Source organism: Pelophylax lessonae (assembly GCF_965119305.1).
Source record: "Pelophylax lessonae genome assembly, chromosome: 4".
NCBI classification, from domain to species: Eukaryota; Metazoa; Chordata; class Amphibia; order Anura; family Ranidae; genus Pelophylax; species Pelophylax lessonae.
In genome coordinates this window covers 450,396,577-450,412,735 of record NC_138771.1, presented here as the reverse complement: position 1 = coordinate 450,412,735, position 16,159 = coordinate 450,396,577, and the positions used below count along the sequence as shown (strand labels likewise).

The window sequence follows — 16,159 nt, the reverse complement described above, 5'->3', positions numbered from 1 at the left end:
CCTTATTTAATAAATGATTCCAGATAAAAACATCACAGCACTACAAACCAGGAAATACACACGTGGATGCGTTTCACGCTAGAAAGGACTTAATCATAGCACAACACAGCTGAGAGCACTACCATTATGATAACCCTACATGTTTCAAATCAACCATATGCGCTTAACCAGCAATCAGGGAATCCCGCAACCACGGCAGCAAAAACATTATTAAAACCTTTGAACACTGATATAATGAAAACGTGTTAATATTTAATGTAAGAAATAAAGCAAAAAGGCAATTTCTTGAAGAAAGTGGCAGATAATACTCCAACTTTAATAAAACAATTTGGCGCATTTCAACACTCCTCACTCCCCCCAGGAATTCTAAAACCCCTGGTCATTAACATCTAGTTTTCTTCTGTTTTTATATAGCGTAAGAACTATATAGTTTATAGTAAGGTGCAAATCCAATATAAATTGCATAATTATTTACAAATAAACATATTACATTTATAAATAAAATAAAGAATAAATCAATGCACTAAATTAAATATTTTCCATAGGATAAATTCCCAAAAGCACCACTCTGCAGGCCAAAAAAAAATTACCAGCAGGCAAAATGTAATGGTTCTAATCACCTAGTAAGTAGCTGGTGGGGGATAAAGGCAGAGCTAGAAACATTGCTAGGTCCCCACAGCCCCAGCGTTGACTTTCGCACCCCACTGAGACACAATCAGCCAACTGAGGAGGATCACAATTAATCTAGTTGGCTCAAATAACATTATCAGATAGGCATCAGAATAGCCATAGGAAACACTTAAGGTGTAAGTAAAAAGCTGAAACGGGCCATTAGACCTGACAAAACATATTAGCAGCATTCCATTGTGCCACACCTAAAATGACTACAAATATACAGTATATGTGACCTGACGTGTAAAAGGAATAAACGTAGAATCAAATTAAATGTTAAGTCTAAAATAACCATGTAATAAATAAGTAAGTTTTTTTAAATTAAATAAATTCTAATGAACTCTCTAAAACACAGGGTTCAAATAAATATTTAGAGTCTCATTTAAACCATCTGGTATTATAGTATTTATTTTCTATATCCAAAAAGCTTGCTTTAAAATCTTGATGACAGAAATTGTAGGTTGTAAGGAACGTTTTTTTTTTATCCTCCCACCTTTTAGGACCTTTAACTCATTTCTTTAGTATTAAACAATAATCTTGTGTATAATTTTTAGTTTTATTCAAAGCCCCATTAAGGAGACCCACTGCTAATTTTCTATTGATGAATCTTTATGGCATGATTTAGGCCTAAATAAGTGCAATTGTGCCTTATTCTTTTACACGGTCCAAAGGGGACATTGGTTCCCCAATGGAAGTGGGTTAATGGATATCAATTCACCTGGTTTTACTGTAAGGGGATATTTAAAAAGTTAATCGTAGTTAAACCACTCAGTTGTAAACTTGGGGACTCAATTTTTTTTATTCTATGTTTCTATGAAACACATCTCTCTATAGAGAAAGAATCACCACTCCAAATGCTGGTAACATCATCTATAAAGCAATGATAGAGCACAAAGCTTGCACCGAGATCCAGATAATTGTACACAGACTGCTCTTAAAAACAACCCCAAATAGAGATTTGCAAAACTCAATGTAAACCTCGTTCCCATTTTGTGCCCTTAAGCGGGGTCCCCCAAGGCTCAGTCCTGGGACCAACCTTGTTCAATTTATTCATAAACAACATTGAGGTCGGGATCAGTAGTTCGATATCAGTTTTTGCAGATGACACAAAATTGGGCAGGGCAATAACTTCACAACATGAAGCAGATATCCTGCAGAATGACCTGGACAAAATAACAGAGTGGGCAACGACATGGCAAATGAGGTTTAACGTGGAGAAGTGTAAGGTTTTGCACTTGGGGACTAAAAACATAAAATCACAATACACGTTAGGAGGGGAGCCCTTGGGGGAATCAAAAATGGAGAAGGATCTGGGAGTATTGGTTGATGATAGATTAGGAAACAGCATGCAATGTCAAGCGGCAGCTTCCAAAGCCAACAGAATATTAGCATGCATAAAGAAAGGGATGCATTCCAGAGATAAGACTATAATCCTTCCACTTTATAAAACTCTGGTCCGACCGCATCTGGAGTATTCCGTCCAGTTCTGGTCGCCAGTCCTCAGGAGGGATGTGTTGGAGCTGGAGAGAGTCCAGAGAAGGGCAACTAAACTAATTAGGGGATTGGAGGACCTTGACTATGAAGAGCGTCTACAATCGCTCGATTTATTCTCCCTGGAGAAGAGACGTCTGAGGGGGGACATGATAGCAATTTATAAATATCTTAATGGGGATCCCAGCTTAGAATAAAAGCTGTTCATTCGAAGGGATTGCATGAGGACTCGAGGGCATACAATGCGATTAGAGGAGAAGCGTTTTAACCTCAGGCAACGCGGGGGGTTCTTTACTGTTAGGGCAACAAGATTGTGGAATTCTCTACCACAAGAGGTAGTTTCTGCGGGTAGTATGGTGGCTTTCAAAAGACTCTTAGACTTACATCTCAAGGATCAGAACATTCAGGGGTATGGGAGATGATTACAGCCACACATGCCTACACAGGTTGAACTGGATGGACTATTGTCTTTATTCAACCTCACCTACTATGTAACTATGTAACTATGTAACTATGTAATATGAGAATAAAGCTTATGTAAAAAGTAATATCATTCTTGATTAGAATAAATTCTACAGACTAAAATAAAATTATTTTGGCCCAGTGACATAAAATGGTCTTTTTAAAGGTATTTAATCAATTTACCACCTTTCTGGTGAAGAATATTCTAACAAGTGTAGCTACTGTACATCCAGTGTTAACCAGTGGTCCATACAGTGTACACTTTTCTCAACAGGACAAGTTTGTCCTTCATATAAGACAGTTATTGTATTACAAATCTCTGAAGTTGTATGTCTACATAATGTGAAAAAATATTGTTAGGGCATTTATTCCTGAACGAATGGGATAGCTAGTTGAATTATGTTTTTTTTTTTTTTATAAATTATTTTTTTAACCAGTTTCTGGTTGAGATCCAAAACCTAGCCATGTCAGCATATCCTTGGTTTAGAAGTACAAAATAAGCAACTTACAGAAAAAAGGAAGAAAAACACCACGAAACAGTAGTGAGCACAGCAAATTCAGTCACACTCAGTTCCACCATGACCTGTTCAACTCATAGAAAATTATCATGAAAATTGATAGCTGGCCTCTTAATATCCCACTTCCACCCACTAGTTGTTTGTAAGACAGTTTATCTCTCCTCCACCAATAAAGATGTTATCTATAATCTTGTTATGGGATTAGATGTTTGTGGACAATAATGTCAGGCATCCCAGCCTCTAGACTCATAAGTAGCTTTACAAACTAACTTTCCAAACTCCAATGTGGAAGCCTTTGCAGATTTCCTTTTTAATACAATAGCTTTCCTAGCACTAAATAAAAGAAGACATAAAATGGAAGTCAATGCTAACATAAAATGTATTATAACAGACCAGAATTATTGTATGGCAGGGCATTCCTAGCACATAAGAAAACAACTCTCAGGGTCTTGGAGAAACTTCCAACAGTGTGGAGAGGTGGAAGAGTATATCTTGCATATCATTTGTGGAGGAATCTGTCTCTAGCAGAAACCAAAAGTGTGATCTTTGACAGTTAGAGTACCTTGAAAGTCCCATATTTTAATTATTTAAGTGTATTTATATTGTAAATATTTAATTGATGTATTGGTACAACGCAACAGTTTCAAATGATTGTTGTTGGTATACATTTTTTGTAAACCTTTTTTAGTTGTTTTTTTAGCTGCCTTATTTTATTTATGTTTATATATAGTGACAGTGAATTTGGGAGTGACGGCATGTCCACTTACGTTGATATGAAACCAGCAACCTCCAAAAACAAAACAACACAAGGTACGTTACTTAGGCATAATACATAAAGCTTAGATAGTAAAAGAACCCTGGATTTACACTATATTACCAAAAGTATTGGTACACCTGCCTTTACACGCACATGATCTTTATTGGCATCCCAGTTTTAGTCTGTAGGGTTCAATATTGAGTTGGCCCACCCTTTGCAGCTATAAATGCTTAACTCTTCCTAGAAGGCTGTCCACAAGGTTTAGGAGTGTGTCTATGGGAATGTTTGATCATTCTTCCAGAAGCACATTTGTGAGGTCAGGCATTGATGTGGACGAGAAGGCTTGGCTTATGGTCTCCGCTCTATTTCATCCCAAAGGCCTTTCATCGGGTTGAGGTCAGGACTCTGTGCAGGCCAGTCAAGTTCCGCCACTCCAAACCCGCTCATCCATGTTCTTATGGACCTTGCTTTATGCACTAACGCACAGTCCTGCTTGAACAGGTAGGGCCATCCCCAAACTGTTCCCACAAAATTGGGAGCATGAAATTGTCCAAAATGTCTTAATATACTGATGCCTTAAGAGTACCCTTCACTGGAACTAAGGGGCTAAGCCCAACCCTTGAAAAACAACCCCATACCATAATCCCCCCCTCCACCAAATGATTTGGACCAGTGCATAAAACAAGGTCCATAAAGACATGGATTAGCGAGTTTGGGGTGGAGGAACTTGACTGGCCTGCACAGAGTCCTGACCTTAACTCTACAGAACACCTTTGGGATAAATTAGAGTGGAGACTGCGAGCCAGGCCTTCTTGTCCACATCAGTGCTTGACCTCACAAATGCACTTCAGAAAGAATGGTCAAACATTCCCATAGACACACTCCTAAAACTTGTGGACAGCCTTCCCAAAAGAGTTGAAGCTGTTATAGATGCAAAGAGTGGGCCAGCTCAGTATTGAACCCTATGGACTAAGACTGGGATGCCATTAAAGTGCATGTGCGAGCGTCCCATTACGTTTGGTAAAATAGTGTATATCACCTAAAACAGAGGCTTATAAGTACTCACTTGTGTCTGTTGAGCTCCCACAGGGATAAAAATATTTTAGCACTCCCTGGCAGGTATTATGTGAACTCCAAATGGAGCATTTGAAGGCATGTCATAATCAGGGTAGTTCCCTCTGGGTATTGTAAACTACCCTTCCCCAGTCTTTTCTATATTTCAGGCTGGCAACATCCTGGGCCTGGCCTTGCATGGGGAGTTATTTTTCTAATGCTGGATTTGGATAGGTGGGGGGAGGGGAGGTCTTGGGCATTTTATCAATATAGGTCTCCTTTAAAGGGCCTTGACACCAGAATTGCCTGTGATTCCCTGGCAGCTAGTCTTTTTCAACCATCTTGGTAGAAGAGTAGTGCAACTCTTGCAATGTGAGAGCTGAAGTAGAGGTAAAGGTTTAGGAAGTAGAGAACCACAGAATGAATGAAGTAGAAGTAGGAAGATCCTTATACTGCAGGCCCTCAGGTACAGTATATGAAAGCTCACACTGCAAATATACAGCTACGAGGCTCAAGGTCAAGGGAGTTCACTGATATTTTTCAGGAATTCAAAGCAAAACATACATACAAGGTACTTTTTAGGCTCAATTAATATTTCTAAATGTTCCCTTTAATATTGCAACTTTTCATTTTGCAGGTCAGCTTTACCGGCTAATTACAGAATAAATGTTATATATAGTTGGGGGGAGTACCGCGCTTTAAAGTGCTTAATACAACATAGGTCAAATTATATACATATGTGAAAAAGTGCCTTAGTGCTTCTTAAATACAATATTAATAAATTATGTGTCTCAATGTGCAAAATAAATACAATCCGATATAAATCCTTCAATTAATATAATAGGTGATAAAATAGACTACACTAAAATTGCTCTTAGTAAAACCAACTCTATCAATACAATATATAGTGACAACATATATATATAATCCGTGACTATTACAAAATTTTATAATGTGCTTTAAATAGGTGGTAACAAGTAAAGTGCTGACGTGTCCTTAAATAATTATATAAATATATAGTGATCAACAAAATCTTCTTTATCCAAATTTGGCATGCAGGTGCTCTTTCATGCGGTGCCCACTAGGTGTCCTAAGCGCTCACCTCAATGCTCTTTTAAAAGAGCCTTAAGTTGTATGCCTTGGTATGCTGTTCCTTCCTCCTTACTGGCATATATGTACCGTTATGAATCCTCAGTTATATCTCCCTTGTATAACCAGCTATATTCCAGGGGATATATGCGGTTCTTTATATCTCCAAAAAAACATCAAATTGGGCCAAACATGGTGAAGTACGTCCCATAAGTTTTATTAAAAAAGGTAAGAGTAACACTCACATTGCATTGCGTCTTGTTTCTAGCATAACAAACATTCCTTTGCCGATACGTCACTTCCGGTTTGGCTATCCTACGCGTTACGCTGCGTACCCACGCAGCTTCTTCCAGGGATACCCGCCCTCCGTTGTGACGTCCTTTATAAAGCCCTAGAGCCGGAAACGGATGTTCCGCCATTTGCCATATTTACTGCTAATATTCTTAAAACCGGATGTAAACATACCGCCATTTTATTGAAGTCACATATGTTTATCGTGCCTCTTATTTCTTCATTATTAAATAAAAAACTAAAATCCAAGGGAGATATAACTGAGGATTCATAACGGTACATATATGCCAGTAAGGAGGAAGGAACAGCATACCGAGGCATACAACTTAAGGCTCTTTTAAAAGAGCATTGAGGTGAGCGCTTAGGACACCTAGTGGGCACCGCATGAAAGAGCACCTGCATGCCAAATTTGGATAAAGAAGATTTTGTTGATCACTATATATTTATATAATTATTTAAGGACACTTCAGCACTTTACTTGTTACCACCTATTTAAAGCACATTATAAAATTTTGTAATAGTCACGGATTATATATATATGTTGTCACTATATATTGTATTGATAGAGTTGGTTTTACTAAGAGCAATTTTAGTTTAGTCTATTTTATCACCTATTATATTAATTGAAGGATTTATATCGGATTGTATTTATTTTGCACATTGAGACACATAATTTATTAATATTGTATTTAAGAAGCACTAAGGCACTTTTTCACATATGTATATAATTTGACCTATGTTGTATTAAGCACTTTAAAGCGCGGTACTCCCCCCAACTATATTTATCTGAATTGTGTAGGTTACCAATTTTAGTACCTGCGGCATTAAAGGTGGTATATTTTAGACAATAATTAGAGAGACAGCGCGAGAATTTCACCAACCCTTTATATACAGAATAAATGTTATTTCTGCATTCTAAGAAGCCAGCTTTATGTTATTATGCTAAAAGAATCAATAACACACTGTAGCAAACAATTAGTAATCAGCTAAAATATAATACCCGGTCACTGTGGAATTCATCATATATCTGCTAATGCCTTAGAAATAGCTCCTGTACCTGTTAGAGCTTCCATGCACTCTGGCTTTAAAATAACTTTATATTTCAGGAAATTCTTCAGTGAATGAAGTTGAGGACGACACAGACGATCATTTGCCTTTGGATCTACATGATCTTCTGAACTTTTCACTTCAAATTGCACAGGGAATGTCATTTTTGGCCTCTAAGAATGTAAGTCACCATGTGTATCACTTACAAAAATGCTGATAAAACATACAATGCATAATGCAGTAGAGGAAATAAAAGCATTTATTGGTAAACATTTCAAAGGTTCACAATAACTAAGCAACTGACGGCAAAGGTAGCATATGGGGATGGGATGGGGAAGTCTTATGCTGTTATAAGAGGCAGCCTTCCTGTTAAGTAATACCATTACACAACAAAATTGTCTGCTTCTAAGTTACTTTGAACTTTCTAGTGCACTTTAATACAACTTATATACAGGGTAATGGGAAACTGAATGTATAACTAAACCAATCCTAAGCCTGGAAAATTCAAACTGGGCATATGATGGTAAAATACATACAGTGCCTTGCGAAAGTATTCGGCCCCCTTGAACTTTGCGAACTTTTGGCACATTTCAGGCTTCAAACATAAAGATATAAAACTGTAATTTTTTGGGAAGAATCAACAACAAGTGGGTCACAATCATGAAGTGGAACTAAATTTATTGGATATTTCAAACTTTTTTAATAAATAAAAAACTGAAAAATTGGGCGTGCAAAATTATTCAGACCCCTTAAGTTAATACTTTGTAGCGCCACTTTTTGCTGCAATTACAGCTGTAAGTCGCTTGGGGTATGTCTCTATCAGTTTTTCACATCGAGAGACTGAAATTTTTGCCCATTCCTCCTTAAAAAACAGCTCGAGCTCAGTGAGGTTGGATGGAGAGCATTTGTGAACAGCAGTTTTCAGTTCTTTCCACAGATTCTCGATTGGATTCAGGTCTGGACTTTGACTTGGCCATTCTAACAGCTGGATATGTTTATTTGTGAACCATTCCATTGTAGATTTTGCTTTATGTTTTGGATCATTGTCTTTTTGGAAGACAAATCTCCATACCAGTCTCAGGTCTTTTGCAGACTCCATCAGGTTTTCTTCCAGAATAGTGCAGTATTTGGCTCCATTCATCTTCCCATCAATTTTAACCATCTTCCCTGTCCCTGCTGAAGAAAAGCAGGCCCAAACCATGATGCTGCCACCACCATGTTTGACAGTGGGGATGGTGTGTTCAGGGTGATGAGCTGTGTTGCTTTTACACCAAACATAAAATTTTGCATTGTTGCCAAAAAGTTCGATTTTGGTTTCATCTGACCAGAGCACCTTCTTCCACATGTTTGGTGTGTCTCCCAGGTGGCTTGTGGCAAACTTTAAACGACACTTTTTATGGATATCTTTAAGAAATGGCTTTCTTCTTGCCACTCTTCCATAAAGGCCAGATTTGTGCAGTATACGACTGATTGTTGTCCTATGGACAGAGTCTCCCACCTCAGCTGTAGATCTCTGCAGTTCATCCCCGGTTGATTATGGGCCTCTTGGCTGCATCTCTGATCAGTCTTCTCCTTGTATGAGCTGAAAGTTTAGAGGGACAGCCAGGTCTTCGTAGATTTGCAGTGGTCTGATACTCCTTCCATTTCAATATTATCGCTTGCACAGTGCTCCTTGGGATGTTTAAAGCTTGGGAAATCTTTTTTTATCCAAATCCTGCTTTAAACTTCTCCACAACAGTATCTTGGACCTGCCTGATGTGTTCCTTGTTCTTCATGATGCTCTCTGCACTTTAAACGGACCTCTGAGACTATCACAGTGCAGGTGCATTTATATGGAGATTAATTACACACAGGTGGATTCTATTTATCATCATTAGTCATTTACGTCAACATTGGATCATTCAGAGATCCTCACTGAACTTCTGGAGAGAGTTTGCTGCACTGAAAGTATAGGGGCTGTATAATTTTGCACACCCAATTTTTCAGTTTTTTATTTGTTAACAAAGTTTGAAATATCCAATAAATTTCGTTCCACTTCATGATTGTATCCCACTTGTTGTTGATTCTTCACAAAAAATTACAGCTTTATATCTTTATGTTTGAAGCCTGAAATGTGGCAAAAGGTCGCAAAGTTCAAGGGGGCCGAATACTTTCGCAAGGCACTGTATTTATAGTGAACATTGCATGTCAATGTGATCAGCAGATCAAAAGATATAGTCAGCTGAAATTGCAGATCTTGACTTATCCTTGACTCTGCATCCTGAGGCTTCTTATTGGTGCTACTTATAATACGCTTTCTTAGAGACCAATTGGTAGGTTTACATGTTGGGAGACATATACTAAAGATCATGTTGAGTGAAGGTTCAGTTTTTACTTCTTGAGTCTGCTCGTGCATTTTTTGTTTTTTTACTCTCAGCTTTTAAACATGTTATGCCTGATAAATCTAGCCAATGCACCAGAAAAAAAATAAAATATTGTAAATGTTTAAATATTGTCAATGAAACAGTGCAAGATATAGTAACATTTGACTGACAGCAATAACTAGATACATAAGCGTGCTATCTATAAATGAGATCCTGTACCTACCATTGATAGAACAGGATCAGTAATAAGGTTTCACATATGACTAGTACTCAGCACCTATCACTAAAACTCACAGTGTAGGTAAGTGTAGCGTTGCATTAAAAGAAGGAACTAAAAAGAAGAGAACAAAAGGAAAAGTCAGAAGGTCTGATGGAAGCAGCTCTGGGCTAGCGAGTGAAGTGGCCTAGCTCTGATTCCCATCGAAACTCATGGAAACAGAGAAAGGGGGACATAGAAAAGATGCCACCCATCAGTCCACACCCTTCCCCTTGCAACCCAGGACCCCACCTTTCCCAAAACTAGAAAGCATAAGACAAAAATCATCACATCCCTCAAAGGGTTCAGTGTGCCAGTTGCATGTCATTTGTCCAAGGCTGCCCTGTTCTCTCAAAAAGTTTTTGTTTATCATTAATTATACTAACTAGTTTTTCATGGATCGCGATCATCAATAACTTGTTTTTCATAAACTCTAAGCCTACTACAGAGGTTTTCCCCCCATTAACAGTGGCTATTTTCAATGGCAATGACTACAATGTCAAAATTTAGATTTAGAATACCTTTAAATATTCTGTCAATCTAGTTGAACCAGTCATCTGTTTCCACATCAGTACTCAAATCCCTCCCCCACGCCAGAAGGTGTGGCATCTTATTAGGAAGTTAACTGATTTAACTAACTTTGTTTACAAGAGATGATTCCCTTGTACCCCAATTACATCTGTAACTTTCTGTCCCATACTATATAGTATTGTGTTGGTAGGGGACTAATAGACTAATAGACCTCAGATTTCTCCAACAATAGGACCTGTCACCTGCCCACACTATCACATGGAGGGCTTGTAGCCCCCTTGTGATATCAATAGAGTTAAATGAAGGAAAATATAGGAAAGCGTTAAAAAAAGAAAAAAAATAATTTTAGTACATTTTTTAATATACAACAGTGCAAATATTTTCGAACATAAAAAATTGCAACTGTCTATTTCATTTTCTGGGGTTTCTGCCTTCAGAAAATATATAATTGTTTGGGGATTCACAAGTAATATCTATCAAAAATGCAGATCATAGTGTGGAAAAAAATTGAAAGCAGGAGACAATGGAGAATGGGAAGATATGAGGGAAAGACATTTGCAAGTATGTAAAAAAGGGAGAGGGGGTTTCCAGATCTGTTACACTTGAACAGATATGGAAACAAAGGGGATTTGAGTGTGCCACAGATGTAATAACTTTTTCCAGATTCAGTCCATTTTAAAATTGTAAAAGAGTTTTTATTAAATATACATTAAAAGAAAAATAGACATACATGTTTATACATTAACATACATACATTATACAAAATAATAGATTAACAAAAGTTCCAGTAACTATTCACGCTCTGTTACAAACCCCCCTATGGGGCTGTCAGCGTTGAAGTTAATCTATTATTTTGTATAATGTATTGTGACAGGAAGTCAGGTAAATCTGGGAATGTAGTCACTGAGAGGAGACACATTCCCACCTGCTTTGAAAAGTTCACTGATACTATAGGGTGTTGGCTGCAAAAAGAGCCAGCAGGAAGTTGAAAACCATTCAGCTGTTCAGAATGAGGAGATCAAGGCCTCTATAATTTGTCCAGAGAAAATCTATTGAGTGCTGCCTCCTGTCGCCGTGTAGGCTGGGAGAGGAGGACAGACATACGTGTACCTCCCGACGCCGTGTGGGCATGGGAGAAGGACTGCTGCCGCCTGTCGCCGTGTGGGCTGGGAGAGGGGGACAGTCGGATGTGTGCCTCCCGACAAGCTGGTGAGCATGGGAGAAGACCCCCTACAGCGATGTGAAGCTAAGGAGGGTAACCACGAGTGAAGACGTCTCAAAGGTGAGAAGACAAAGTGTTCCATGTGAAGAGTGTGAAGAGTAAAGGGACCTGTTAAATGAACTGTGTTCAATGTGAAGAATCTGAAGAGTAAAGGATCCTGTTATAAATGAACATGTGTTGATGTGAAAGAAACAAAGGGACATGTTCAATGGACAATGTTTGTGCTGTGTGAAAAGCAAACAAATGGACATTTGAGTGTCTGCTGTAGGATCAGCAGTGTCGGCCCAACAGTAGGTTGGAAAGACTTCTTAGGTAGGTTCCAGCTGTGAGAAGGTAGCCGCCCACAGAGGCAAGGATTTATTTTGTCTTTTATTTTATTTTGATGTTTTTGCTGCATGCACTGGTATGAAGAAAATTGACCTAATAAACCAAACTATTGTTTTCAACTTCCTGCTGGCTCTTTTTGCAGCCAACACCCTATAGTATCAGTGAACTTTTCAAAGCAGGTGGGAATGTGTCTCCTCTCAGTGACTACATTCCCAGATTTACCTGACTTCCTGTCACAGTATGTATGTATAATGTATGTATGTTAATGTATAAACATGTATGTCTATTTTTCTTTTAATGTATATTTAATAAAAACTCTTTTACAATTTTAAAATGGACTGAATCTGGAAAAAGTTATTACATCTGTGGCACACTCAAATCCCCTTTGTTTCCATATCTGTTCAAGTGTAACAGATCTGGAAACCCCCTCTCCCTTTTTTACAAATTTGCACAATGGGGAAGGTGCCAATTAACTACTAAAGATTAATAGAGCCAGTCTCTCCCCCACCACAACCACATTTGCAAGTATCTTCCCACAATTTCATAGAGTAAAGCTGGATACACACTATTCAACTTTTGTGGTTAGATTTCCTTCAGATTTACCTTTTCTATGTAGTGCAAGGGCCTGCCAGATTGCATACAAATTGAAAGTTTTAGGTTTGACCTCATATTATATGGTTTTGGTAAGTCTAAAGGAAAAAGTCTTCAGAAAATCTTATAGTGTGTATGGCCCATAAGACCGAGTCAGGTACATGATAGGTGGTCTTTGTTTCAAAGTTATTCACATTGGATGTATAAGATATGCATCACAAGACTCTGCCTCCATTGTAACCCAGTCAGGAGAGTATGTGGTAGAATACAGGATGGAAAGTGGTGCTATTTTTGGTGCACAATAATTATGTATAATGTGAGAGTCTAAAACCATAAAGGAGAGTCTACAACCCTGTGAACACCTAATACATTTTCATATTGTAGACTGGAAAATCTTTAAAGTTGCCATTGGTATTAGAATTGAGGGGGACTGTGATGTAGTACAATAATTTTAGGAGGAGTGGCATTTTCAACTGTAATAATTCTATCCATTCAAAAAAAATATATGTGAACCATGTGGTAAGATCTGCTTTGAATTTCTTAAGAAATATTTAATGCATTTACATACAGGCAACCAATGACAAAGTAAAGAGTAGACATTGTAGTGAGTGGAGATCTCATGTTTCAATGCCTTCCATTACAGTGTATTCACAGAGATGTTGCTGCCAGAAATGTGTTGATAACTCAAGGACGTATTGCCAAGATCTGTGACTTCGGACTGGCCAGGGACATCGAGAACGACAGCAACTATGTTGTAAAAGGAAATGTAAGCAAAGAAAAATTTGTTGAGATAACAGCTTTTATTCATATTTTTCCAGCACCCTTCCCAAGTTCTCCAGTAGTCATCATACTGTTTTTCCTGCACCCTGTATGACATCAGTGTCTACACTGATACATAACTTGTGTACCATGGTGCAGAAAATCATAAAATGCATTTCCATTGGTTACTTGACATTATTGTTCCTGTTCTATGTAATTTAAAAAAATGTATGTATTGTAAGTAAACCCTTCTAAAACTCAAGCATATAAACAAACAAACTTTCAGAACTTCCATCAGCATTTCAAATGCTCTCATTCCATAAATTGCACTGTTACTGATATGCAAACATCAACTTTTTGTCAACAGCAAGGTCATCACCTCCATCTCTTGTCATCATCTACATCATTTGTCTCATTAGGTACAATAATGTGTTACCCAAGAAATCAGTATAATTAAGCCGCTTACATGCTACTTTGTAGCTCATGTAACCATAAAACAAATACATTAACAATTACCAGTTCACAAAACATTTTACAAATTTGAGTGTGTGATTGCATTATACTTGTTGAAAAGCCATTTTATCATCTTAACTCATAAAGATGACAGTTCTCCTTTTTCCCCCAAACACACTCACAGTGTTGGGATTCAATTACACACTCTCAAAACTCTGTTTTTAACCACTTCCGCACTGCTCACTAGAGCTGTACTGCGGCAAAGTGGCTCGATAACGTCTGGCGACTTAGACCTACGTCACCAGACATTCCCCTCTCTCGATCGCCGCTGCTCTTCCCCGATCGTCGGTGAATCGAGTGTGGAGATCCGCCTGCTTGTGTAAACACAAGCGGGCGGATCTCCTAAGTGACAGGCAGGGTCAGATTTCAGGGTTCAGCATAGCTGAACCTGCGATCTGTCCTTGTGTCACATAGTCCTCTCCCCCCACACACGTCAGTAAGCACCAGGCATACATTAACCCCTTGATCAATAATAAAAATTAACCCCTTCCCTGCCAGTGTCATTTTTACAGTAACAGTGCATATTTATAGCACTGATTACTGTGGTAATGTCACTGGTACCCCCAAAAGTGTCAAAAATGTCAGTCAAGGGTCCGATCTGACCATCGCAATGTCGCAGTCCCGCAAAAAAAATCGCAGATCGCCGCCATTACTCGTTAAAAAAAAAACACCAAAAATGACATAAATCTTTCCCTTAGTTAGTAAACGCAATAACTTTTGCGCAAACCAATCAAAATACGTTTATTGCGATTTTTTTTACCAAACATAGGTAGCAGAAAACAAATTGGCCAAAAATTTCAAAAAAATTTGATTTTTACATTTTTTTGGGGGGGAATTTCATATAAAAAAATGTGAAAAATACTGTTATTTTTTCAAAATTTACGCTCTTTTTTTGTTTATAGCGCAAAAAGTAAAAATCACACAGGTGATCAAATACCACCAAAAGAAGGCTCTGTTTGTGGTAAAAAAAGGACGTAAATATCGTTTGGGTACGGCGTCACACGACTGCGCAATTGTCAGTTAAAATCACACAGTGCCGAATCGCAAAAAGTGGCCCAGATTTAAGACAGCAAAATCCTCCGGTGGTAAAGTGGTTAATTATATCAAAACAATTCCTTTCTTCCAAGCCCAGTCTTTGTCCCGGGTTCCTTTTTGCGATCAATATACAAACTAATTCCCTGTGTGATAAAGCATGACACATTCATTATGTAAGTTACAAGAATCGTCTCCACGGTGCTTCATCTGTATCCTCTGCAGTCCTGTCACTCATGTGTCCCATGTCTCCCTCTGGGTCCCGCTTTATGCTTCTGTGGACTCACTGATTAAGCCTCCCTCTCGGTCTTTCTGCTGTATATCAGTAACACTCCAAAAGACTTTGTTATGAAATAAAATAGCATACTCACGTTAGTGCAAAGTGCATAGTATAATAACATGTTGAAAGCTATAAAAAAAAAAAACATCCGTTTTGGGTCTGGAACCAGAACCATGGACTTCGAACCTGGTAAAGGTTGCTTCCCTCAATGGAAATTAGCTCCCCACCATTAATGCCCAAACGTTTCAAAGGTAAAACGACAGGGGTCCCTCTGATGAAGAAGGTTGTTTAACCTTTGAAACAAATTGGATGATTATGGTCAGAGCTAAAATCCATTGAGGGAAGGGACCTTTACCCATTTGGAAGTCCATCGTTTGGTTATATAACATATAAGGGTAAATATACTTTACCCTTATATGTTATATTGTTTCTTAATAAAGCCTTTTTGAGTGCTACTGCACAAGGGGAAGAATTCCTTGCTTTTTTAAAGGATGGTGAAATCCCCTTAGTAAGGGCAAAAGAGAGGTTTGCAGTAGTGGAGGAAGCCGGTCTGCTTAAGGTTGGTACAAGATAGGAAGGCCAGGAGGGAGGCTTAATCAGTGGATCTGCAGATTCCTGTAACTTACATAATGAAACTAGTATGTGTCATGCCCACACTGAATATTTTATTCTACTGATAACAAAAAGGATTTAGGTACAAAGATTGAACATGGAGGAAAGGAACTGTTTTGATATAATTGGAAACAGAGTTTTGAGATTGTGTAATAAAAGCCTCACACCAGCTTACAAAACCATTCCAGGCCCTGTAAGGATCCTGAGCATCTAGATCGGGATCCTTACAGGCCCTGGAATGGTTTTGTCAGCTGGTGGCAAGATTCTGGATCACTGAAGAGCAAAAATGTGAT

General features: G+C 38.2%; 1 protein-coding gene across 1 annotated transcript in view; it reads left to right on the top strand.

Annotated features, from left to right (window-relative positions):
• The window catches only part of CSF1R (colony stimulating factor 1 receptor), a 192,114-nt gene that overhangs the window by 149,503 nt on the left and 26,452 nt on the right, over positions 1–16,159 (top strand). Inside the window, exons 15-17 of the mRNA XM_082255573.1 lie at positions 3,874–3,953; positions 7,440–7,561; positions 13,314–13,436. Of these exons, the coding sequence (XP_082111699.1) occupies positions 3,874–3,953; positions 7,440–7,561; positions 13,314–13,436 (325 nt within the window). The remainder of the gene's footprint in view (positions 1–3,873; positions 3,954–7,439; positions 7,562–13,313; positions 13,437–16,159) is intronic.